We start from the raw sequence: 27831 nt of genomic DNA, 5'->3' as shown, positions 1-27831 counted from the left end.
CAGGTTGTCATCAGAGAAGAGGGCACATGAATAAAAAAAAATAATAATGATGTGCACAGATAAATCTTTTATAATAAATACTCCAATATTCCGTAAAAAAAAGGAAAAAAAAGAATTGTCAATTTTGATTTCATGGTGACTTTAAACAAAAGTAGGCGATCACAACCTTGTTAGCTTGGTTTCAACTTCTCCACATTCTATCTAACTACGACCCTTAGTGGTTCAATCAAGAATGACACCACTACCATGACAGCGTAGGGCAGGCGGAATAAACTCAGCTGTCATGCATCTTTCCCCCTCTGTTCAGTATCTGGCAAGCGTAGTGCTGCCTGCCGGTAGTGTTGTGGGCAGTTTCAAGGACGAGAGCGGGTTCACAGTACGCTAAAGAGGGCAATTTCAACAGTGATGGCGCATCAAAGGCATTTTTCTGAGGTAAAACTTTTCTCTTTGCACACCACGCTTTGTCTTCGGATTTCGCTCAGTTTAATGCACAATGAGGGTGGGCGCAGGGGTTAGTTAGCAAGCTAGCATAAGGAAAAGGGGTTGTTCACTGAGTAAACCGATGCAGTAAACCGGCAAAACCACACGACTTTAAATCCAGATTAAAATATATGATGATTTGGGGTTGATGGCGTACGTATTGGCAAGTATTGTATATCGTATATAAATTTCACATAAAAAGACCCAACTACTTAACGCCGTCGCTTCAGTTAAAACACACCGTGTACAGTTACAGTGGTTGGATATGCAGTGCTTTCAGGACAAAACGCCCTGACTGTGCAGCATGCGCTCAAGCTAAAAGACTATTCTTGGCAGTTTGCTGGAGCTCAACGTGGTTGAGTTGACAAAGACTCAAAGGCAGTCAGACTAGCATGCAGCTACAGTAGCGCGAGGACATCAGCGCGAGTCTTGACAACAGCGGAGGCGCGTAACGTACATTCCTTTCAAAAGGCGTTCCAGGTGTGAATAGGGTACAAAACAGGCCCTGAAACTCATATATTCAGTATTTTTTTAAGTCTAATTTTCAGTGAAAGGTGTTTAACCTTCAGAAGATGTTAATGGTCAACCTCAGGAGGTCAAACAAAATATTATGTTGAGCTGTTTTATCTATTTATTTTAATAGGGTTTGTCATTTTATGTTTAAAAGCGAATTATGTGATTTTTTTTTTTTCTTCCCAAAATTAAATTGATACATACAACTGAAAAGTGTGTGTGTATATATATATATATATATATATATATATATATATATATATAATAAAAACTACAAAGCTTACATTTTAAAGTTTTCACTTAGACTAATGAAACGCACCAAACGTTGATTTGTAATTAGTGGGTCAGGTCAAAATCACAATTTAGATAGATAATAGTTTATTAAACTTATCTGTCATGTCACAGCAACATGACACTGTCCCTCTAATGTTACAGGACTCCAAGGTCTTGCATATTGACACAGGACAGTTTTATTGACATTTGGTCTTACCAGTCTTTTATTTGATGACTTTTTAATGTGCTGATATAAGACTATAAATATAGTTTTTTTTTTGCCCCATGGTGTATTCAGTTGAATACACCATGTAAAGTCTCTCTCGCAGAAGGAAACTAAATTATATAACTAAAAATGCTAAATTACATTTTAATGCCAAATTATGTGAGTGGATATTGTTTACTAATTGAAATAAAATACAAGTTATATTATTATGAAGCTTAGCCTATTTGTAAATATAATGTTATCTTTTATTTATTTTGATTTGATTTTTTTTTATTTTTTTTTTTATACATTGTTTGACTTTAGGGTTAAACTATTAGAGACAAATAGTAGTCCTCCTCAAATTGCTAGATTATTTTTGTTTAACTTAAAGTCGGCATGAAATAAATTCACCCTATTTGTTTTCTAAATGCATCTTATTGTGAACAATTCATCTATGCAAATGTTTTATTTTTCAATTTTTTTTACTTCTTAATGTTTAATCATAACTGTTTAAAAGTCATAACTGGATCCTCCTGTAAAAATACCAGACTTCTCTCTGTTGACGTATACAGGACTTCTCCAATCATTTAATCCGCTTAAACGCCACCCCTTCAAGCTCGCGTTCATCTGCCTCCATTTTTTTTTAATGCAATGCCCACATCTCAAAATCCAATCAACAACCAATTCATAGAACCAAGTCCCTGGCCTACATTTGTTATTTTTCTTTAATCCGTTACATTCAGATGTACTTCACAATACGGAAGAAAACATCCTGTGCTACTTCCTTTTCATAGTGAATTTAAATATTAGGCTCCTGCAGTACCATGTTCAGTGAGCATGACATGTTTTCATTTTAAACTTATCCATTCTGATTTCCCCTCTGATATTCTAACTATAGTCTAACTATATTAACCAAGTTATAAAGGTATTCATTATTCTGTAATCCTTCCGGGATTACAATGTGTTGTGAAATTCCATGACCTGTCTTTATGACTGCTGATTGACAAATTAATACTTAAACTTCTGAATAATATAGGTTTTTCATGGAGTATGTATGTTGTTATGATTCAGATTATTTCAATACAGTGTTTGATTACCATTGCCTTGTTTTACAGTTCAGATGAACAGATTGCGAGACAGATTAACCCACTGGCCCGCATTGCTGGTGGATTTACTCGATTCAATTATGTTTAAAAGCTAGTGGCAGCTACTCTGGCTTACAACACCACTGACATGGATTGTGTGTTTATTGACAGTTAGATGCCCATTTTTTACTACGTCACCAACTGTATAAGAAAATGCTCTAATCCGTATTTAAAAAAAGCTGCATGGCTCAAATCTGACACATAGTAGATGACCTTAGTTGTTGTGAAGCCAGTAAGGACCGCTTTAAAAATGTAGATAATACAGGATTTTTTCAGACAAGGTCCATTCAGCAATTTTTTTAAGTCTTACAGCCACTCCAGGGCTATTTTTCACTTTGTCTCTCTGAGCAGGTCTCCTTTCTGCAAACTTTGACATCCAGCCAGAAAACGCGGTCTTCTCTTCTCCTTTCTCATCACTGTTCTGGTCGCCTATTGGTGTAGATCACATCAGACAATGCAGGCAGAGCTTCCAGAGTTCAATGAACTCTCGTTTGGCAGCTGCGGTATACCTCTCTCTCTCTTTCTCCCCAGGCTCGTTCAGCATGTGCTCTGCGTCTTTCTTGGGGTTGTTATTCATTGTGAAAGAGATTATCCCATCTTTTCCCCCCTTTTCTCTTGCCAGCTTGGTTTGCTCCAGTCATTCATTCAAAGACCCACTCTTCTGCTGACCCACTTCCACCCTAATGAAAGCAATGTGATTGAGTGGTCTTAATTACATTACAGTCAGCCAAGATCTGTGGACAAATGTGATTAAAAAGTATATTATAATTTGCCTTTTTAACACTTATTTAGTTTTCAAGCAGTTAGTAAACAATTTTGTGGGACATTCACATGTTTTAGAGGGGGATATCTTTAAGAGACAGTTATGACAAGAGATGCACAATATGTATGTTTCTTATCGGTTATTGGTTGATATTAGGATTATTTAAAAGTTTATTGATAATAGTCTATATTGGATATTTAATTGTGCATGGTAATTTGCACAAATTTTACATTTTAGATTACTGCTGTCATCTAATGCTCACTTAAAACATTACAATTAGGGCTGGGACAATATAACGATGCATCGTGAATCAAGAAATAATTCTTGATCGATTCTGATATTTTGCTGTTAAAAACTAAGCTCAGAATTGATTTGAGAGAGAAACGCGATGCATTCAGAAAATATCAGAATCGATCCACGAATCGCAATGCATCTGTATTGGCCCAGCCCTAATTACAATATTGTGATGCTCAGTTTTATTTTAATTTATTTTTTACGTTTAATATTAGCCATTTATCGATGATCAACTATACCATTAAAATAATTGACTTATTGATATCAGTCAGATTTTTTGATATTGGGATGGGCTCTTTTGATTTGGACCAGTAAGCAACTATGTAGAACACCCTAGCAACTGCATAGCAACAAGCTAAAAACATCTTACACCGTGTTTACTCCAGACACGACCGTTGACGCGTCACATCGCACGTGAAACGGCTAGAAGCTATCTACACTGGACGCAACAAAGTGACCGTTGCAAATCCATAGATAAGGCGTCAGTTTACTGTCGGGGATTTGTTGCATTGCATCCAGTGTAGACAACATCACTGATTATAATGGGTTCTATTATCTTTTGTCGCATCGCATCGCTCTGCTCGCATCCGGTGTAGACACGGTGTTAGAAATCACAGCAAACATGTATAACAGCAAGTTTTATGACATGAAATGAAATGTGAAAATCTAGCTGCATATTTTATCAGATGCCTCATTGAGATCTGCATATATTCATAATGAGCATGCATAACATTGCTATTGTAGCCATTGCTATTTTGACCCATTGCATTTCAACAATAATCAAAACAAAACAAATTCTTGATCCCTTTCTTTACCCATGACGCACAAGAGAATCAAGAAAAACATGCCACAGCCTCAGTGTATTCGACCAATGGACTAAACGGTCCCGCTGTGGCTTCTGTAATGCCCTTGCGAGCTGCTGATGGGGTGTTTTTGAAGAAGTGCAGTCACAGAGGAAATAAGAAGAACCCATAATAATAGAGACAACTGTAAACTGTGTTTGACAGTGGAGGAAGTGAAAGTCAGCACCTTTGAAGATCATGCCATTTTTTGACGATTGATGCACTTCCTCCTTCTGCCACAACCAAATGATGATTAAAAAGATTGACAAACCTGTATGTAAGGTTCAAATAGTTTTTGGTCCATGAGATGTTTCTTAATGCAATGAACATGTGCAGATAACTCATGTGGTTTTTAAAGGGTACATTCTGCACCCATAAGTTGGCACAAGCTTTTTTCCACAGCTCGTCTTCCATAAATATGTTGCTTTGCGAGAGCACAAGCACCATTTGGTTTTGCTGTGACTACCACCCTTCAGTTTACCTTTGACCTGGACAGCTGCAGTATATTGTAAGCTTCAACAGCCCCCCTTTTTATTACCTGTTTTTTTGCAGGCGGGAGGCTGTAGCCCTTTAACATTGGACATTGGAGACTGGACTCTCTCATCCACTGGTTAGCAAATCAACAGATAAAAACAGATTTGTATGTAGCAGCGGTTCACCCAGTACATTATAATAGAGATGCAGAGTTAACAAGAGTGGCACGTGCGTTCGGTTTGGCAACCGCAAGGTTCATTCAGCTGAGGTGTTTTGTGCGCTTTGAGCTGTTGTCAACACTATGGGTTTTCTTTAACCCAAGGCGGTGAAGCATGTAGACTGAGCCATGATGCATTTATCTGCGAACAAACTTGTTTTGTTTCTGTTCTTCCTGAAATCTTTGTCAAAATGATCAGCTCACCTGAAACCACCTCAGCAGGTTTGGCGAACCTTATTTGTTTGCTGTGATTGGCTGGAACGCATCATTCGACATTCCTCTTATTCAAATGCAGCTGAGCTGGAGGTGCCGTGCAGAATAGATGGTACAATGGTTTCGCATTCTGGCTTTCTGTGGAATATTTTGCCGGCTGCAGTACTCTATTGTGAAAAACTGTAATCAGAGCTTGTCCGTGCTTTGACCTACAGCACAGAGGGTGGCAATGGACTGCCTCTCATTCTGTTTTTCTTTCCCTCCTATAGTTTTGTTGTTGATGTTTGGTTTGAAGAGAAGGGATGGATGTCCGCATGGTTCTGGGGGGTCCAGATAATATTCTACTGGCCAATAATCCTGACGCAGGAAGCGGCTGTCTGAAGCATCCCTGTGAGGACCAGGTAAGCATGGAGAAAATTAGCGCATACTAAGGCAAACATCACTAGCTATGTTTCCATCCAAAGTTGCACATTTAACGTAGGTGCGTAATTAGAATATCGCATAACACTTTTGTAAATAAAGCACCGTTTCCATCCTGTGTTCAAGAGAACAAAATCGTTACTTCTTCTACTGGGAAGTTGGTACAAAATATCTGTAAAAAAAAAAAAAAAAAAAAATGGAAGTTGCTGCAATCGGGGAAGCCACTGTGGCTGTTTGTTTGTACATCATTACTGCAGATGAAACACAATAAACAATGTCATGTTATATTGCCTTCAGAGGTGATGCCTGGTGTTGACAGACTTTGGTCTCAGGCATTTCAGAATGACCAAACTAACTTTTGAGATTCTGTGCAAAAAAACTGGTCCGCTGGTTAGTCCAGTTATCCGGTCACATCCTCTGTTGAGGCAAAGTCATGTGCTTTTTTTTGTTATTATCGACCTCAATTGAGTGCATAGGTTTTTTATGCACATTTTTAGAATTTATGCACATCTTAGCATTTCCAGACTTTTTTTTGTTTGTTTTTTTTGTTCATATAAAAATACATAGAAGGAATGATACCTCAAATAATGTGGCCTGTTGAGGAGAGTTGTTTTATTTTTTAATCACTTGTATCACATCAAATGTATAACCTAATGGACAATATACAAGCCAAAAAAAATCCCTTAGACTTAAACAGTAAAGGATTGATTCGAGACACACCTAGGGACCAAAATATTGTTAAGACTTCAAGGGTGTGAAGAATGTTGACCGAACTGGTTTAAAGTTTGATTATGTTTTACCAATGATTGATTACCTAATGCTTAAATGTGAGAAATCTCTTGGCTTAATAAGTAGTATTTTTCTAGTATAATAGGTCATAAGTAAGGTTGAGTTTGTTAAGATTAGTTATACATTTAAGTATCATGAACTAACAATGAACAATATTTTTGCAGCATTTATTAATCTAGGTTAATGTTAACATCTGTGTATGAATACATTTTTCATGTTGTATAAATTAGCATTAGTTAATGTGTTATGAACTAACATGAATCAACAATAAACAATGGTGTATTTATAACTTAACATTAATGTAGAGAGAATAAATGTGGTAAATAATCCTTGTTAGTTCATAATACCTAATGCATTATCCAATGTAAACAAATTAAACCTTATTGTAAAGCATTACCATTTACTAAGAATAACTTGTAGTTGTACCAATGATCTTTTGCACCATTAACGCTGTGTTTCTCATGTAGGACAGAAGCTCCAGCCCGTCTGTCCTTCGTTCTGTGACCACCACGTGGAAGGAGGGTCTTCTGAACAGAAAGAGACCGTTTGTTGGAAGATGCTGTCACTCGTGCACACCCCAGAGTCAGGTTAGTTTGTTGAAGCTTTTGGCATATTGACCGAATGCACATTTATGTTTTGCATGTTGACTTGCTACATTTATGTGTTGCAGGAGAGGCTGTTCAATCCCAGCATCCCTTCTCTAGGGCTCCGTAATGTGATTTACATTAATGAAACACATACAAGGTAAACATCAACCTCTGTTTGCCATGGGCCTGCCTGATGTCTCTGAATACTTGACCTCTTCCCTCCTTTTTGATTGCTCACTGCACATTGCTTAGTTATACCCCTTTCTGTTTAGTATAATTCATTAACCTAGTTTAGTTTGTGATACGTCATTAATACCATAGTTGGTCAGATGTAGTTTTCCAGCAAATGACCGCCCTGTGTTTACATTCAAGCATCAAATGGAAGGTTGTAGGTTTCTGTGAGGAGTGGAAAGTCAGGAAATAAATTATTAACACTGCTTGTCAGGGGATATTATGTACCTAGATCACATGACATGGACCGAGGTGGCATGAGATGGTACTGCCTATCAGGGAAGGGAATGGGCAGTCCGTAATACAGCAGGAATAATTGTCTGTTAGCAGTTATTGAAATTAAATGAATTGTTCTCCCGAATGACTCCAAAATGACAAGCTTCAAAGAGAACTGCTTAAACAGAATCACTGAGTCAACTGAAACATTCAGTCCGACTTCTAAAATAGATCAGCAGATTCAGTAAAAAGAATCAGCTGCAAAAAATGATTCATTCACAAATAATACTTATCTAGTTCTTGAGTTCAACTCACAGAGTGTTTGATTCTTTAAAAGTTCTGTAGAACTATTTTCATGTTCTACAGAAGGAATGACATGATAAAATTTTAATTTTTGGGTGAACTAACTTAATGACCATGTCAATGATGGTCTATTCGATTATTGAAGTCTTTGATACTCTTACCCATACATTACTATTTTGTATTTGTATAATGCAGGCACAGAGGTTGGCTTGCACGGAGGCTGAGTTATGTGCTGTTTGTCTTGGAGAGAGATGTCCGGAAGGACATGTTTGCTCGCAATGTGGTGGAGAACGTGCTTAACAACAGCAGGTACCAAGTGTTTATTAAAAAAGCGAGGAGCAAGTTCAATGAAAAGGCTGTTTCTAAGCAGCAGAAATGCATCTTATCATCCATATTCACTGTGAGTTTTACTGCTGTAGGCTGGAATGTGCTATCGTGGAGGTAGCATCCGAGGGTAATAGCGCAGATGCAGAGTCTGGAGTGGATCCCAAAGCTGTCAGTAAAGTTAAACGGAAAGCCAGAGGATTCCTGCAGGAAATGGTTGCCTACATCTCACCTGCCTTCATCAGGTACAACTTTCACATAATGCTTAGTGAGTGACAATGCTAAAAGCATTGTCACTCACTAAGCATTTTTTTTTTTTTTTTTGTAACAATTTATTAATGTTATAATGTCATTTAATATAATGTAATATAATACTGTTCAAAATTTTGGGGGAGGTAAGGTTATTTTAGGTCTCTTATGTCTTATCCAAGGCTACGTTTATTTGATCAAAAATTCAGGAAAAACTGTAATATTGTGAAATATTATTACAATAACTGTTTTTCTATTTTAATATATTTTAAAATGTAATTTATTCCTGTGATGACAGGCTGAATTTTTAGCAGCCATTACTCCATCTTTATATGCTGATTTGGTGCTTAAATGTTGAAAACAGTGCTGTTTTATATTTTTGTGGAAACCGTGATACATTTTTTTTTTCCAGGATTCTTTGATAAATAGAAAGTTAAAAATAATTTATTTATACTAGACATGTTTTGTAACAACACCAAAAAAAAAGCTTTTCTGTCATATTTGATCAATTTAATGTGTCTTTGCTGAATAAAAGTATTCATTTAAAATATTAAATAAAAAAATAAAAATCTTACTGCCCCCAAACATTTGAATGATTGTGTATATCATTTTATATTATATTTTAATAGTATAGATTTTAGATTTTTAAGGGAACACTAAGAGAAAATAACATTTTGGGTTTGTAATTCATTGAATTATCATAGAAATACAGTATATCATAGAAATAAATCCTAGGTCTTCTCTCTTTCCTCTGTCTCTTTTAGATTAACAGGATGGGTGTTGTTGAAACTGTTTAATGGATTCTTCTGGAGCATTCAGATTCATAAAGGTCAGCTGGAGATGGTGAAGAAAGCAGCATCTGAGGTCAGACATCTGCACAACTGATTCCCGCCCAGCGTGGGCATTTCTTCTTATCTGCACTACCACACATACAGTAGCACCTCCCAAAACAGCCACAGATAAAAAAAAAAAACGTCAGTTGACAAATTCGCTCATTACATGAAGATATACAGTTTATTAACAAAAAGCAAGTCTATCTACCTCCTTTTAATGTATATTTAAAGTAATATTATAGGTGGACAATAACAGATGGAGATTTATAATTGTTATCTTGAAATATAACCAACATTTACTCTGTGTCTTTTAGTACAACGCTCCCCTGGTCTTCCTTCCTGTTCACAAGTCCCACATAGACTACCTGCTCATCACCTTCATACTGTTTTGTCACAACATCAAAGCCCCTCACATTGCTGCTGGCAACAACCTCAGCATCCCCATTTTAAGGTTAAAAAGTCATTATGATCTTTTTTTTTTTTTTTTTTTTCATAAAAATTTTTCAACAATAGACAGTTAAACTGATATGTCAATATGACGTGTGTATGGATTGTACTCCCTCAGCACACTCATACGCAAACTTGGAGGATTCTTTATTCGTCGTAAACTGGATGAAACCGCTGACGGAAAGAAGGATGTGTTATACAGATCACTGTTACATGCAGTAAGTTCCCAGAAACGTCAAATCATCTTATTTGTGTAGTGGTTTTAAGACACAATTCAAGTTTTTTCAAAGCAGATTTACAAAAAATTGTCCCTAAATGTCTTAAAACCCCCAGTGAAAAGTCAAAGGTGACTGTGGCAAGGAAACCACCGAAGATTTTGGTTGGTGAAGGGAAAAAAACCTTGAGAGAAAGAACCAAACTCAGCTGAGAGAACCCATACTATTTTGCCATTACTAGATGCATTACATATGTTTTGAGTCAGATTACACATGATTACATATGTTTTGAGTCAGTAAGATATTTTATTTATTTCTTTAAGAAATTAATACCATTTAAACAATGTTCTTTTGAACTTTCTATTAATCAAAGAATCCTGAAAAAATGACTAATATTACTGTTTTTATTGTATTTTTGATCAATTTAATGCAACCATGGTAAGCATAAGAGACTTCTTTCAAAAACATTAAACATCTTACTGACCCCAAACATTTGAACTGTAACTTTTGATTAAAAAAAAAGGCTATACTACTGATATAATATATTTATTTCATAAATATCCCAGCACTTATTTACTGAATATAAATCTCTAGTACTTGCTAAGAGAAAATTCCTTAGTGTCTCTGTTTGTCTATTTCTTATTTTGTGAAAAGCTGTAGGATATTATCTTGTGAGTGATGAGAAACCGGAGCAGCTGTAAAATGGTCTGCTCTAGTGCATTAGTTAAAATGACACTGTGATTGTCATTGCAGCGACTGTGGAGAGGTTTGTGATTCGAGGTGACTGTCACAGGATGCTGATGGATTACTTCTGCATTATTCATGCTGTCTCCTGTTGTGCACCACATTACCACAATAGGCTGCTTTAATTACAGGGAATTTGGAAAGGAAGGGTCATGGATCTTGGAGACTGTAATAGTCTTTGAAGATATTTTATGCATCAGCATTTATTGTTGTGTGGATCATTCTTCTGTTTCCCACTCATTTTCAGTACACAGAAGAATTGTTGCGGCAGCAGCAGTTTCTGGAGGTGTATTTAGAGGGCACGCGCTCTCGCAGCGGGAAGCCGTCTCCAGCACGTGCCGGCATGCTCTCCATCGTGGTTGATGCTCTCTGTGCCAGCAGCATTCCTGATGTTCTGATTGTGCCTGTTGGCATCTCATATGACCGCATTATTGAGGGAAACTACAACAGCGAGCAGCTGGTAGGAATCACTGTGGTGAAATTCACCTTTTAAGTTAACAAATATTAGGTCCACTTATAATGTTACTTTTTATTTATTTATTTTTTTGTTATTTTGCACCATAAACACCATCCTCTCTTTGTTTTATAGAATTAAACTACCAGCTACTGTACATTTTAAGACTATATGTAAATGTAATTTTAAAAAAACATAATTGATGCCTCACATGTGTCATATTTGAATTTAGAGCTATGGCAGAGGCTAAAGGCACGTTCACACCAAGAACTTTAACTATAAAGAACTATATTTGTCTCCACACCAACGGACGATAACGTCTGTTCTAAGCTCACACGTATGTACATGTTTTTGCTGTTCTTGTTGCATTTACATGGTTTTAACCAGCAGATGTCCTCAGCATGCTATGTTTCGAGTGTAATCAATCTAATAAGCAGTGAATTTAGCTGACAAAGTCAATAGTGGAATAAAAACAACACCTAATCTTTTTCACTGCAACTTCAAAGGAAGCAAGACAGTGTTGTCGAAACTAGCGCTGGACACCTGAGGTAATTATGTTACACTGTTTGCTAGCCTGGCATAATGATCTCATCGTTAATACTTCTCACCATTTATTCCGAGGGTATTGCCGTTTGTTTTCTATATATGCATTTTCTTTAAAGTGTACTTGAAAAGGGGGGTTGACTTGTCAAACAGTGGTGGCTTTTTCTGGATCTCTATGTGCGAGCCCTTAATGGGATGGTTCACCCAAAAATGAAAATTCTGTCATCATTTACACACCGTCAAGTTGTTACGAACATGTTTGAATTTCTTTCTTCTGCTGAGCACAAAAGACAACATTTTGAAGAATATCTGTAAGAAAACAGTTGATGGGCCCCATTCACATCAGTAGTGTGGAAAAAAAAAAATACAATGGAAGTAAATGGGGTCCATCAACCGTTTGGTTACCGACATTCTTCAAAATATCTTCTTTTGTGTTCAGCAGAAGAAAGAAATTCATACAGGTTTGGAACAACTTAAGGTTGAGTAAATGATGACAGAATTTTAATTTTTTAGTTGAACTATCCCTTTAAATTAGAATGGATTCTGATTGGCTGTCAGTGTTTTATCGTTCAACAGCTGGAAAAAATCGTTTTGAAAGTGATCCCAACAGTATCGTTTTTCTATATCGTTATCGTTATAGCCGTGGTGCGGACAGAGCTATTTAGAACGATTTTTAGAAGTATACCTTTATTGTTATCTTTATAGTTATCATTCTTAGTGTGAACGGGCCTTAAGATTTTCAGTGAATATTGTCTTTTTTTTTTTTTTTTTTTTTTTAATCTGTCTGTCTATTCGTTCATCCATCGAACAAAGTGTTGTTGTTAAAATTTGAAAAATAAAATAAATTATAAGTGAAAAAAACACAAATGATTTTTAATTTTTAATAATTTAATTTCCGCCTGTTTTAAGGATTATTTTTATGATTATTTAGTGTTCACAATTAAATATTCCAATATAACTGTTTTAATCACAATATATTGTGCAAACCTAGTCTACATAAAACTACACAAAAATATTTTTATTAAATAGTTACTTAGTATTTTTAGTACTTTGTTGTTGTGGATGTATTTTCAGTTTTTGCTTAATGTTCCTGCTGTTCCCCTCACTTCAGGGCAAACCTAAGAAGAATGAAAGTCTGTGGGGTGTGGCCTGCGGCGTGTTCAGGATGCTCCGGAAGAACTACGGCTGTGTGCGTGTGGATTTCACTCAGCCCTTCTCCCTTAAGGTTAGAGCAGCTCATCTCTGTTTGGTTGAATACAAAGCAGATCTCTCCCCTAATGTCTGGATCTTGCTTCTCTACCGCTTTAGGAGTACCTGGACACACAGCGCAGTCGGCATCTTCAGGCCTCTCTCACACTGGAGCAGATCCTTCTCCCCACCATCATCGCTGCACAGTATGGCCTTTAGACTGCCAGCCACCAACATTATCATGTGGACTGCTGTTTATTGGTATGTAGAAAGATGTGTGTGGCTAATGGGATTATGTTCAATTATGTTTTTCTGTGCAGACCTGATCAGGCTGTTTTTAATGGAGAAGATGAGGATCATCTGAATTCTAGAGACTTGTCAGATGAACCCTGGAGGAGGCAGGTCATCACTAACCTGGCCAAGCACGTTCTCTTCAGTAAGGGCAATCTAAAGACCATGATGCATAAACAGTTTCTTGTGCAGTGGGTGATTTTTCAAGCATTTGAGGGTGGCAGATTGGGCAAAATTGATGTTTATGTGGGGTCAGCAGATATATAATGAAAAATAGCAGTAATGCTTATTCATCAACTGCCTGGAAAACTTGCTTCTATATCATGGCCTACGGAATCACTGACATTCAAAATCTAAAAAAACATAGACTCATTGTTCAGAACAAAAAGCTACAAAAAGTCTCTTTATAATATCATAATTGGCAAAGAATACCAACGCATCTCACCAAACAGATAGTGAGTGAATCCTTAAAAGCTTTCCAAGAACATGGAGGTCATATTTCACAAGATAGATATAAGAAAAACCTATTTTAGGACATTAAAGGATTAGTTCACTTTAAAATTACCCCAAAAGATTTACTCATCCTCAAGCCATCCTAGATGTATATCCTAGATGACTTTCTTCTTTCTGATGAACACAATCTGAGTTATATTAATAAATATCCTGACGCATTCAAGCTTTATAATGGCAGTGAATGGGACCATCGAGTATAAAGCTCAAGAGAGCGCATCCATCCATTATTATATTTATTAATATAACTCAGATTGTGTTCATCAGAAAGAAAGTCATATACACCTGGCTTGAGGGTGAGTAAAGCTTGGGGTAATTTTCTTTTTGAAATGAACTAATCCTTTAATGTTGGCATTACAGATTATTTTTATGAAAACCAATGCATGTTTCCCCCAAAATTATCATTTACTTTTGAGGTTGTTTTTAATTATCATTATTCTCAATGATTCCTGCTATATTTGCATTACTGTAATGCAGTAATTAAAAATAAAAAACAGTAAAATGTATAAATACAGTTTAAAGATGTCAGTTTTGTATTGCTTTGCCATTATAAAAAATATTGTGCTAAAATATTACATTATTATTCTTTTCATAATTTTTTAATAACATTTTCTTTGATTCTTTTTTTTATAGATATATATATATATATATATATATATATATATATATATATATATATATATATATATATATATATAATATATATTTAGATTTTTGGGTGAAATATGGTCTGGACACGTTATATATACAGCACCTGACAGTTTTTTGTAGGTTACTGCTGGTCACAGTTCTCACCATGGTGGCATGTTGTTCTAGGCCAATCACATTCCTCTGTGTTTGAACGCCCCCTGTTGGGGTTTTTTTTTTTTTTTTTTTTTTTGAGGACAGGACAGAGGATCGCTACTCTGAGGTGGAATTGCAGCTTGCTTTTGAATGTTTAATATAGACACTGTCATGAACCCAGTTTTCTGCTTAGAAGTCACACTGTTTTTCCTCATACAGCATCTTTCAGAGACTTTCAAATGTTTTTCAGCACACAGACAATGTCATGGAATTTGTAGATCATGCAGTTATGAATTTAAATAGTGTCCTTTCATGTCCCTTCATCAGAGTATTTAAAGGTGAAGTCAAGTGTGTAATTTCTGTTTTGCAGTGTTTATACTTTTCTGGAAAGTCAACCTACGAATAGCTATTTATAGTTATGTCTCTACATATTAAGCCTGGATTTTGACATTGAACAATAATGACACTTCACCCTTAAGGATCAGTCTCTGATTGATGGGCATCTCTTGCAGTTTCAATTCAGTTAAAGCACTTTCACAGTCAATCAATCTGATCACTGCCGCCTTTGTTTCCCACAGCCGCCTGCAAGTCATCAGCAATCATGTCCACTCATATCGTGGCCTGTCTCCTCCTGTATCGGCACAGACAGGTAAGCACCGTCTTCGCTTCCAGTGCGGCATGCACAATGGCAACCCTTCCTTCTTTGGCCAGTTTTATTGGTTCATAACTATTGTAACAAACGGGTGCATTTGGCAGGGTGTTCTGCTGTCTAAACTGGTGGAGGATTTCTTCAATATGAAGGAAGAGATCTTGTCACGGGACTTCGACCTGGGTTTTTCTGGGAACTCGGAGGATGTGGTCATGCACGCGCTCAGCCTTCTAGGAAACTGTGTGAATGTCACCAGCACCAACAAAAACACAGAGTTCATCATTGCCCCTAGCAACACTGTGCCCGCACTCTTTGAGCTCAATTTCTACAGCAACGGCCTTTTCCATGTCTTCATTGGAGATGCCATTATAGGTAAAAGATCTGAGACGCCACAAGTCATTAATTTGAGTTTGTCTGCAAATATTGTGACGTTTCACTGGTATTGGTATCAGGTACTGAGATTTGGTATTATGATGACCCTAATACACACACTTTAGATGCATACCGAATTTTCCAAAGACTGATGATACATGGCTAAAGATGTCACAACAGATGTAGCACATACATAGATTGTATTTTTGAGCTATTTAAGAATGATATAAACTGTTTGTATGTGTGTTAGCTTGCAGCGCACTGGCCCTGCTGAGAGAGCAATCTGCAACTTCAGTGAATGAGCAGAATTCTTCATCCATGCTGCTCAGCCAGGAGAGACTGATCCGCAGAGCTGCAGGCCTCTCCCACTTTTTGTCCAATGAGGTGGCGGTAGCACTGGTATGCTCTCTCATCACTGTTAAAGTAGCACCACCATCTAGTGGTTGAATATGGATTTTGTTTCAAGCAAAACTTAAAATGCTGACTTGAAACATTTGACTACATAAATCAACATTAAAAATGACAATTTAAGTGAATACAAATTTTTCAAGAAAAATTTGTACTGTATAGGCTTGTGTATAACCACACTTTAACAAGGGATTTGCCTGAGTTTATTTTTGTTACTTTCAAACTTTCTCGTCCTAGATCTGCGCTGTTATGTTATGTTACAGGGACATTCTTAATTGTGTTGCGCCTAATAAAAGCAGTGATAGCTCGGAAAACGCCTCCTTAAATGAGTACACACGTGTGACCTTAGTTATCAGCCCACATTTTATAACCAATTGAATAAGCTGTGATTCAGAACCGTTTGATCTTTTAGTGGTATTCTTCCACTCTGAATAACAGAAATTTCAGAGTGGTAGTTTTCTCTATGGAGAATAACCACAAAATCTGTCAAGAAATGAACAATTGACCACAAAACTGAAGAGGAGAGGGAAAAATTATTTTGCATATAGAAAATGTAATCTAAATCTACTAGAACTATATTATTATTTAGCATGATTAATTAAGCAACATTACTGAGTCATGTTTCAGTTTGATAAATAAATACCCAGGTTATTCATAAAAGTGTGTTTATGTTGTCTTTACTTTCTATAGTATTTTTTTGCATTGTGACATTTTTTTTGCACAGTCAAGCTAATTTTATCCACTGATTCTTATTACTTTAATGCATTTCTACTGTATTAAAATGTTTTACTTGTATTATTATAAAATGTGCTTATATTAAGCAAGATTACTGATTCATGTTTCAATTTGATAAAGAAATATCCAGGTTATTCATTGAAGTGTATTTATGTCTTTATTTCTATAGCCTTGTCAGACTTTGTACCAGGTCTTCCATGATGCTATCACCAGATTAATCGAGTATGGTGTACTTACTGTAGCTGAGGTGAGCTTTGTCAATTCTTATTTGTCTTGTTGCTTATTTAAAGGGGGGATTTAAAGCTACAGTACTTAAATGGGGGTAAATGCTGTCTCAGACCATATAATGTTTGAATTATGCTGAGATAGCTGTGAATTCCTTGAGTGAGGACATTCAAGCTTATTTCTAACTTTTTTTTCTGTTTCATTTGAGACTTAAAGGGTTAATTCACCCAAAAACCAAAAATTCTGTCATTATTACTCCCTAGGGCTGCGTGATATATCGTTTTAGTCACATCACAGGATGTGCGATGTCAAGTATAGGGATCGTTAATCTGTATGGACCAGACACTCGGATTAATTGCAAAGTTTGACCATCATACAATTAAAGTTGATCATTTGAACATGTTTTATGTCAGTTTAAAGACTCATGCGATTTTAAACCATTTGGGCACACAAAGATGCAAAAGAGAACTCTATTCTGAACGTGCGGCTGTTTCGCACATGCACACACACACAGAGCCGCGCAGATGCAGGTGAACGCCAAATGCCGCCAAATTAGTCAAAATGCACATAAAACATTGAGTATCTCATAAACACAGTTGTTGAGAAAGAAAACCTGATGTGTAACAGTATTTTCAGTCTTAAAGTGACAGAAGCCCTACTGCTTTCTGTGTCATGAATGTTAATCAAACGACAAAAGACAAAGAGAAAATTCACTTTTGTAGCTTTAACACAGATTGTTTAATTTATAAAGTGAAGACTATGAAATGTTATTTTACATTTGATTATTCAATTTCTGTACCTGAATACTGTTAGACTTGCCTGAATAATATAAAGCACTATTTATTTCATTTGTATCATGGTTTTATTATATTTATCTATGCTTGTAATTTGTTCATTATTTTCTGTGCGTATTCACTCACCTACAAAATCACCCCTATCATCCTACAATGATTAATTCTTTCCAAATAGAGCTATTCAATTCATTTGGTGAATTTTTTTTCATATCGCAATATATATCGCAGAAAAACAAAATATCGCAATGTCAGTTTTTTCCAATATCGTGCAGCCCTACTACTCACCCTCATGTCATTCCAAACCCGTATGACTTTTGTTCATCTTTGGAACACAAATGAGGACATTTTTAATAAAATCTGAGAGCTTTCATTGACAGCCTATGCAACTACTACTTTTAAGCCCCAGAAAGGTAGTAAAGACATCATTAAAGTCAGAAAAACAGAAAGCTCTCAGATTTCATTAAAAAGATCTTCATTTTTGTTCCAAAGATGAACGAATGTCTTGCGGGTTAACACAAGGGTGAGTAATTAATGACAGAATTTTTTTATTTTTCGGGTGAACTATCCCATTGGCTCATTCTGAAAGTGACATGTATGGTGTCCCATACTCTGAATTTTTTTACAAGTGCACACATGTAGCAGTGAGTATTGAACAAACACGCACACACCCGGAGCAGTGGGCAGACATTTTTGGCGAGAGTGATTTAGGTTTAGGTGCCTTGCTCAAGGTCACCTTAGTTGTGGGTAATAAGAGTGGAAGAGAGCACTGTTCATTGACTCTCCCCACCTACATTTCCTGCTGGGACTGAGACTCAAACCCGCGACCTTCGGGTTACAAGTCCGACTCTCCGTTATGAGCAAATCATTACTGACTTTATGAATCAGTGAAAGTACAGGTACCAGCTGGTTTTTCTTTTTTGGTAAATACACTGTACATCAAATAATATTATTTCATAATATTAATATTATTTGTGATTCAATCATTAATTAGCAATAAAAATTATATTGACTGAAAAATGTTTCTTAAATTCATCTTTGTGTTCAGGAGGACCAGGAGGAGTTGAGCCCGTCCGAGGAGCCTTGGCCCAAGAAGTTTCCAGAGACTCTTTCTTGGCGAAGTGATGAAGAAGATGAAGACAGTGACTTTGGAGATGAACAGAGAGACCGTTACCTAAAGGTCCTTATAATACTGCAGGGGCCTAAACATTGTTATAACTAACATAACACCCAGAATAATAAGAGTGAGATGGAAAGAGCTAATTGTTTGTCTAGAGCAGGGGTGTCCAATCCTGCTCCTGGAGGGCCACTGTCCTGCAAAGTTTAGCTCTAACCCCAATTAAACACACCTGAACCAGCTAATCAAGGTCTTAGGCATACTAGAAAGGCATACTAGTTGGAGCTAAACTCTGCAGGACAGTGGCCCTCCAGGACCGAGTTTGGACACCCCTGGTCTAGAGTAACATCACTCACAGAAAACAAAACCAAATTCATGATCTTAAGTTTGCTAAAAAAAAAATGTAATTTCATTTAAATAAATTAATAATACAAATCTCACCAAAGTCAAGTATTCAGTAGTTTATTTAAAGGTATGATTCACACATTAATAATACAAGCCCCATGTTCATGTCCTGAATAAATTTGTTTATTACTAAAATAATTATGTATTATACTATATTATTATTATTATTATTATTAATAATAATAATAATAATAATAATAATAATAATACATATGCAGGGCTTGACATTAACACCCGCCAAATGCGGGTAGAATTCTGCTGTGGCGGGTAAGACAGCCACTCCCACTAGCCACTTTGGCGGATTGAATATAATTTCAGCCTACAATCTAATCAAAGGTAGCCAAGCTCGTTGTAGCACAAAATTACAATCCGATCACAATTCGTTATCGATTAACTTGCAGTTAGTGAAGGCGGGATTGGCGGAATCACGTTGAATGACACACAACAGAAGCGCTCTCTCGCGTGCGCTCTCTCTCTGTTGCGCGCGCGCGATCAGATCTCCTTGGGCCTGAATAGTCAAAAACATGCACACACAGATGTCAAAATGTCCATCGTGTGGAGTATCTCGCGTGAATACAGTCGGTTATGGCTTAAGTGTACGTAAACAGGTTGGTGTCAGTATACATGCATTCAGCAGCCCAATTAAATAAATACCTGTCTGTCATTATTGTTAAACAAACAACAAAAGATGTTAAATAAATGTTAAATAAACCTACTGTGTCTGAAAAAAAAAAAAAAAAAAAAAAAAGTTTAGGCTATTTAATTTACTATTGTATTTGTAATTTGCTAATTTGCTTCTTTGTTCTTTTTATATAGCCTAACAAAAATAACTTGTACAATTATAAAATTTATCATATTATGTTCATATTACCCACCCCTTGCCCACCCGTACATACCAGCTGATATACCATGTAGGCCTAGTTTTGATTTGGGTGGTCAAACTGCATTTGAAAGTTTGAAAGGGTTTTAAATCTAGCTAATCAAGTAAAATGACTCAAAATCAAGTAATTTTAGCATGTCAAAGTCAAATTTAATCATATAAAATGTAATTTCCCAACAGCAAAATTGTGGCCAGTGAAAATGCTGAGTGGCTAGTAACTTTGGAAAACCACTAGCCACAGTGGCTGGTAAAGGAAAAAGTTAATGTCAAGCCCTGTACTTATGTACATTTATTATCTGTGATAGTTGTTTAGGACAAATAGAACAAAAGCTTTTTAATTTATTATATTTAGCCTGTTGCAGCAAATAATGAGCTCATTCTCCACTTTGAAGATACAAAAGTATGACAATTTATTTCAGGTTTTTTTAAAAATTTCCCCTGTAGAACAATGCACCACTATAAAGCAGATTCATAGTTTTGTTGCTTTTTTTAAAATCCCCTCAGTAAACATCTTAGAAGAAATATTGCCATTTCATATAATTAAACCCCAATGTGCTGTTGTTTATTTTTATTTTAGGTGAGCCCATCACCTGAGCACCAGGAATTTTATACTTTTCTGCAGAGGATTCTCACTCCAGTGCTGGAGGCCTACAGTGGTGCTGCTATCTTTATACACAGCCTGAGTTCGCCCATGTCAGAGAGAGAGTACACCCATCAGCTTTTCAAATATCTGCTAACGCGCACAGAGAGAGGAGTGGCTGCATATGGTAAGCCACCGCCACTTTCCGTTTGTATGTCCTCTAAATGAGCTTGTTTCTCCACTCCCACCATAGAGGAAACTTAAGACCTTTTATTCCTCTTAAATCTTTCCTTGCCCTGTCATCTTTATTTTGATGAATGTTATTTTTAAACATTTTCCCATCATTCATTCTTTTCTTGCATCATAGTTCAAATCTGATTATGTAGTTAAGCTCTTTGAGCTACAATCTTGTATAAAGAGTGCTCATAAAATGAATGTATTAATATTGATGACATTGATGAGAATGTATTTATTTATTTGTTTGTTTGTATGGTTTTAGGAGAGAGTGCCACACACTACCTCGTAAAGAATACAGTGAAAACATTTAAAGAGCTGGGGGTAAGAGAGCCGTCCTCTAGCATTTGCTGCTTACTCGCAGATCTAAACCAATGACATGCAAATATTATAATTGGACTCAATAGCCGTGTTTCCATCGCAGGAACCAGGGTCTAAATGAAGTTCCGGATAAAAAAAAAAATTCCCCCTCAGAACTTTTTCAAAGTTCTGTAACTTTCGGGGGTGGGAATTGGGTGCTGAACATGCTGATTGGTTGAGTTCACGCAGCATTTTGATTGGTTGACTCCACGCAGCATTTTATTTTAACCATCGTTTTTTAAAGTCTGTTGCGGTGCGTGCAGTAAGAGTTATTTGCTATTCGAATCAAAAATGGAGTTTAAAAAAATACGACTGACGATGAGGTTCAGGCTTTATTAAGCTTGTATGCGGAGAACAAAATCCAGCGGGAACTGAAAAGATGCACGCAGTCCTACGTCACAGGACTGTCTTCACAGTACTTTAGACTGCTATGGAAACGCAGCTAGCGATAGGTCTGGGGGGAAAAAAGTTCCTGGGACAAATTGTTCCAGGTAATTTCGGTGGAAACTCGGCTAATGATGATGCACTTTTCTTATTATCCTCTTATTCTTATCACACAAAGCTATCGTGTGACTTAGAAAAATGCAAAAGTAGTATGGATTATTTTTATATTACTTTATGTGCTTTTTGAAGAATAACATTTACAAACAACATCATCTCATTCCTTATACATATTTTATGTTCCACGGATAAAAAAAAAGTTTAGAACAACATGTGAGGGTCAGTAAATAATTTTGAACAAACCCTTTAATGTTGCTCTTGCAAAGCAATACTGCATTTAAATGTATTTTATTTTTGAATGTTTTAAAAGTTATTTTCTATATTTAAAATATTTTTGTAGTCCTGTTTAGCAAAACAATTTAGACCTTCAATGTTTTTTCTTTACTTTTCAATATTTAACCAAACTGTAAGTGAAAATTAAAACTGAAAAACATTTAGTCCCCCCCCCCCAAAACTAAGTTTTTTTTTTTGTTATTCAATATGTTTAATATAGTTATTAATATAATAGTTATTGTTATTAAAAATCGTTTTTGTTAATTGAAATAAAGCTGAAATAAAATACATGAATATTCAGTGAAAATTAGAAATAAAAAAATCAAATAATTTACAAATTAATTTAATTTTAGTTAAAAAAATTAAAATGACTAAAACTGAAATAAAATCAGGCTAAATATAAATTTTAAAATACAAAAACTGATAAAAATGCCAAGCACATAACCAAATTACTAAAACTTAAAACTGAAAATATAAAAAGAAGCTAATTCAAAATATTAATAACTACTATAATAGTACATAAGTAATACTAAAATAACACACAACATTTAAAATGATTGACTTTATGATTTACTTTATTTTTGGTGTTTTGTTTTTTTATAAACACAAGTTTTTTTTAATTTTAAGTTTAATTTTATTACAGTATTTTAGATTTTTTTTTAGATAAACCATTTATCGGTTATCAGCCATAACATGAAAATAACATTGGTGTATCACTAAAAATGAAAGAAAGAATGAAAGAGAGAACCAAAGAAATGTGCACTTGTTCTTTTCCTTTTTGTTTTGTTTTGGTTTGTTCCCTGTCTGAATTACTTCCTCTGCAAATAGTGAAATCATGCTAATTGTGATTCACAGGTGCTTAAAGAAAGACGAGAGGGTGGTGTGTGCAGTCTGGAGCTGAGTAGCGCTTTCTTACCTCAGGCCAACAGGAACAAACTCCTGCAGTACATTCTGGGTTTCAGTCTGATGTGACGCACTAGGACCATCAAAGCAGCTGTGCAGCTCTCCACACCACTCAAGGGCTTTTTACTGGCTAATCATGACTGTCAAAGGTGCTACTCTAAGGAAAGCTTTACCTGGAAGTGCCTTCACCAAACGCCTCATACTAGACTTAAGTTAGTCTTCCCTTCACTATAAAACCCTCCACTTATGCAGTCCTCAATACACAACTAGTTTTGTCAACACTCGTTTACTAGAAGCTTCCACACACACAATACTGTACCAGTTCTGCCAGTGAAAGCCCTTGGTTTTGAGCTAAATCGGGGGTCTTTATAGCTCTGAATGTTTATATGGAATCAGTTTGGTTTTAGTTTTTAACTCAGATCAGTACATGAATGTCACACTTTATGAGGTCACCTTCAGTTTTAGCATTTAACATTCATCACTGAGATGACAGCTAGTATTTGAAAGTCTTTAAAAAAAAAAGGGCATTTAATTTTATTTAACCACTAGTACTGTCAGAGCATGTAAAGAAATTGACATTCTCTATACTTTCTCTTGTGAGAAAGATTATGTAGAACATCTGTTGATAGCGTGAAATGGAAATAGTGACTCATTCTGCGAATCGTGCAGCAATCTTCCAAGCAGTTGCTATGAAATGTGAGGTATCGATGTTAAAATTGTGTCACGTTAGGTTATGTTTACTTACATGATGTGGGTGTGATTTGGATGTCCATGAAGGTTAGTTACAACTATAATAATATTGTGTAATACAACAAACAGTAGACACATGTAATGATTTTAGCAGGCCTGGAGGATCATGAGGCCGTCAGCTAGGGGGGAAACATTACTGTAAACTGAGCTTGAATGATTGTACTTGGCTGAGCATCACAAGATCTAATTTGTAATATTTAGAGGAGGTTCTATTGCTGCCAGGCATTTTTATTCCCTCCTCAGTTACTGGTATATTTTATTTTGGAGTTAAGATCCTCGGCCGCAAGTCTACTGTACTGTGAGCGTGTGTGCAATATGTCTGTAGTATGTGAATTAAACTGTATATATGCCACAAATCTGTCTCAAAGCACAAAATAACCAGAATGCAGATAAAGGCATGTTGCCTTACTAACCACTTACTCAAAAAGTGCAATATTTTGTTTGTTGTGGAATGAATCGAAAGGTAAAAGTTGAGGATACCCTGTATGGTCCCAAAATTACAATTTTCATTCCGTCTTTATGAGCTTCCATTTAAAACCTCTTCTGCTGATTTATAATTTTTAATTTCGTTTGTCATGTGTTTTGCATTATCCCGAAAATGACCGCAACCTTGTTTTGACAAGTCGTTGAAGAGAACTTCTTTGTGCGTCAGCCTGTAGATGTTGCTACGCGATGGATCTGTTTTTGTGCAAGAATGTAGTTGGCAGACATACAAATCTTGCGTAGGCTTCTGGGAGACTTTGAAATAATATACGGGGTTCCCATGCTCATGGAAAAAATCTGGAAGTATCAAGGTACTTTGAGGCAGTGAGCTCCAGGGCTAGGAAAGTTGTGGAATTTTCTTCAGTGCTTATAAATTAGTTAAATTAAATCTAAATGCTCAGCTGTATAATGTAAAAATCCTTATCCAGTAATCCTGAACTACAGGAAAAGTCAGGAAAATTGGGCAAAAGTTGTGAAAACCCTGATGATATAGAACAGGGGTGGGGAACGTTGATCCTGGAGGGCCATTGTCCTGCAGTTTAGCTCCAACCCTGAAAAAAACACTCAACTGCCTGTAACTTTAGTAATCCTGAAGACCTTGATTAGCTTCAGGTGTGTTTTCTTAGGGTTGCAGCTAAACTCTGCAGGACAATGGCCCTCCAGGATCAACATTCCCAGAATGTAGAAACTATGGCAAGCTGTTTTGACTTTTATTTATTCTCATGATAGGAATTCTTGATTGAATTGTTGATATCAAGAATTAACATTGTTAATAGTGGAAATGTAATCACTGATATCAAGAATTCATATCCTGAGAATGAATAAGTCAAAACGGCTTGCCATAAGAAACTTGTGCGTCACGTGACAAGCTCAAACTGCAGAATATATAATGGGTTTGAAGCAATATTGAACGTTTTTGAGGTAACTGAATAAAAGCTGTGAAAATGAGTTACATTTTAAAATGAAAAGGGATAGAGTTTATTATACACAAGGCATATTTTAGGGCAGATGTTTCATGCATAAAATCTGTCAATATGGCCTCAAACATTCAGGTTAAAATGGCAATACAGTGGATCTTCTGAATGGAATAATAGCTTACTACTTACTAAATACTGTGCAGTATACTGCATACTACCTATTATTTGAATAATTTGGCTTTATTCCACATTTAAAAATGGACCTCATCATATTGCATGATTAATTTTTAAAAAAAATTATTTTTTAATCATTGTAATAGTAGTCTAATGAAATAAATCAAGAAAAGTTAAAAATCACAGCTGATATTATTTACCATTCATTTGAAACGCATTGCAAACTCATTGCATTGTGAGATGGAGTGCTCCACACCATAAGCTCTCCTATATAATGCTCAATAGGTCATCTGGGTATTCTATGCATACTATATAGTGCAGCAATAGTAACAGTAGTATGCTATTCTGAATATAGCCAATGTTTTTGAGTCAATGGAGTCAGAATAATAGATCAAGTATGTGACTCTTCTCTACAGTGTGTGTGAATGTGTTCAATTACTGTAGCATTGAAGATTGTTGATTGTATTTTTGAAATTTACTTGACTATAAACAGCCACATACATTAATCTCTCCCAGCAGACAGCAATAAGACGTTTATCATACATCCCGTCCATTAACGCTGTCATCATGTATATTCTCAACCCAATTGAATTGTTGGTAATTGCTCAGCAATTGATCAAGAGATCCCATTTGTGCTGTGAACAATATAGATTTGAGGTGTTATTTTAAACCAGTCCCAATCACATTTAATGTTCTGATACCGAACAATGTATTTGTTTTCCTCAACATTTTTAAATCAGATTTGTATATAATTTAGTCTTGTGGGATGAGTGAGTTTACTAAATCAAACTCTGTTCAGTCTCTGGCTTTTGGTTAAATACTGATAATTCTTATCAAAATGCTGTAAATCTGCAGACAGAAAGTCTTTATGCTGTTGAACTTTTTTTGTAATTTGGCATGTTTTCTGATTGATGTGTCATTTAGTGCAAGGTTTCCCAAACTTGGGTTTGTGAGTTGTCAAAAAGCTAATAATTAAATCATAAAAATGTAAATTTAAAAGAAATAATTTTAAAATAATACCAAAATTAAAATAAAACACAAAAGAAAATGTTTGGGAATCCCTGTTTTAGTGCATAATATTGAAAGAGGAACAATAACAGTGAGGTCATACTCATTTTCCTGTGAATTATTATTTTTATGCACTGTTTAAATAATGCACTATGAAATAAATGAATGTTAACAAATAGTGGACTTTATTTTCTAAGTCTGTGCAAAGTTACTTTGGATAATTTAATGCACCAGGATTTGGACTTGACCTTAACTAAATGTTGTGGTCACATATATTGTGCAATGTAGATTTAAAATTAACCATGGTTATTATAGTAAAAAGTGTAGTAACCATGTTTTATTTTTTTGCGGATTGATTACCATTTTTACAACCCCAATTCCAGAAGTTTTGTAAAATGCAATAAAATCAAGAATCTGATTTGTTAATTCTCTCGAACCTCTATTTAACTGACAAAAGTACAAAGAAAAGATTTCCAAAGTTTTCACTGAACAACTTTATTGTATTTTGTAAGTATAAACAAATTTTTTTTTGATGGCTGCAACACACTCCAGAAAAGTTGGGACAGAGCCATGTTTACATCATCTTTCCTTTTAATTACAATTTTTAATCATTTGGGAATTGAGGATACTAATTGTTGCATTTTTGCAAGTGGAATTTTTGCCCAATCTTGCCTGATACAAGACATCTGCACAACAATCTGTGGTCATCGTTGTCTGATTCTCCTTTTCATGATGGGCCATACATTATCAATAAGAGTCAGATCTGGACTGTAGGCAGGCAGTCAGACACATCCACTCCATGGTGTAGAGTGTCTAGAAACCACTCTGATGTATCACGTGCAGAATGAGGCCTGCCATTGTCTTGCTACCCAGGAATGATGTCATCTTGATGGCAGTTTCTTTTAGACCATCTGAGATGAGCTCGGGCCCGGAGAACTTGGCAGCATCGCTGCATTGAACAGATGTATAGCTTTCTCCTTGTGTAACAGATTCGAGTTGCATTTCTTGATGCAGCGTAAGACTGTTAAGTGACAGCTGTTTTCCAAAGTACTCCCGAGTCTATGTGGCTTTATTTAACACAGTAGCATGACGGAGCAATGCTATCTGAGGGCTCAAAGGTCATGCATATTCAACTGAGGTGTCCTACCTTGCCCTATACAGACTGAGATTTCTCTTGATTCCCTGAATCTTTTTACAATATTATGTATGGTAGATGGAGAAAGACAAATTCTTTGCAATCTTGCATTGAGAAATGTGATTTTTGAATTGTTTGACAATTCTCTCATTTAGCACAAAGTGGTGAGCCATGATCTTTTCTTGCATAGACTGAGAAGCTCTTTTACACCCAAACATGATACCCTCACCTACTATCAATTCACCTGCTAACTGTGGACTGTTTAAAAAGTTTAACTTGGATATTATATAATCTTTTCACTTTTATTTTGCTTCTGTCCCAACTTTTTTGGAGCGTGTTGCAGCCAACAAAATTAAAATTTGTTTATATTCACAAAATACAATTA

At 35.8% G+C, this 27831-nt stretch overlaps 1 protein-coding gene across 1 annotated transcript; it reads left to right on the top strand.

The window, feature by feature from the left end:
- Positions 1–208: 208 nt before the first annotated feature.
- gpam (glycerol-3-phosphate acyltransferase, mitochondrial) lies at positions 209–26489 on the top strand. The gene is made up of 21 exons (XM_051914477.1): positions 209–432; positions 5689–5820; positions 7096–7215; positions 7299–7372; positions 8161–8274; positions 8385–8534; positions 9303–9402; positions 9686–9822; positions 9937–10036; positions 11025–11237; positions 12886–12999; positions 13083–13168; positions 13283–13398; positions 15125–15195; positions 15303–15567; positions 15818–15966; positions 16880–16957; positions 18775–18906; positions 20706–20895; positions 21208–21266; positions 22932–26489. The coding sequence occupies exons 2-21, from the start codon at positions 5722–5724 to the stop codon at positions 23046–23048; spliced, it is 2484 nt and encodes an 827-aa protein (XP_051770437.1). The 5' UTR covers positions 209–432; positions 5689–5721; the 3' UTR covers positions 23049–26489.
- The last annotated feature ends 1342 nt before the right edge of the window (positions 26490–27831 follow it).

The sequence above is a fragment of the Ctenopharyngodon idella genome, chromosome 12 (genome assembly GCF_019924925.1).
Source record: "Ctenopharyngodon idella isolate HZGC_01 chromosome 12, HZGC01, whole genome shotgun sequence".
Lineage (NCBI taxonomy): Eukaryota > Metazoa > Chordata > Actinopteri > Cypriniformes > Xenocyprididae > Ctenopharyngodon > Ctenopharyngodon idella.
Note: the sequence above shows the minus strand (reverse complement) of the source record. Positions and strands in the feature narration are given on the sequence as shown.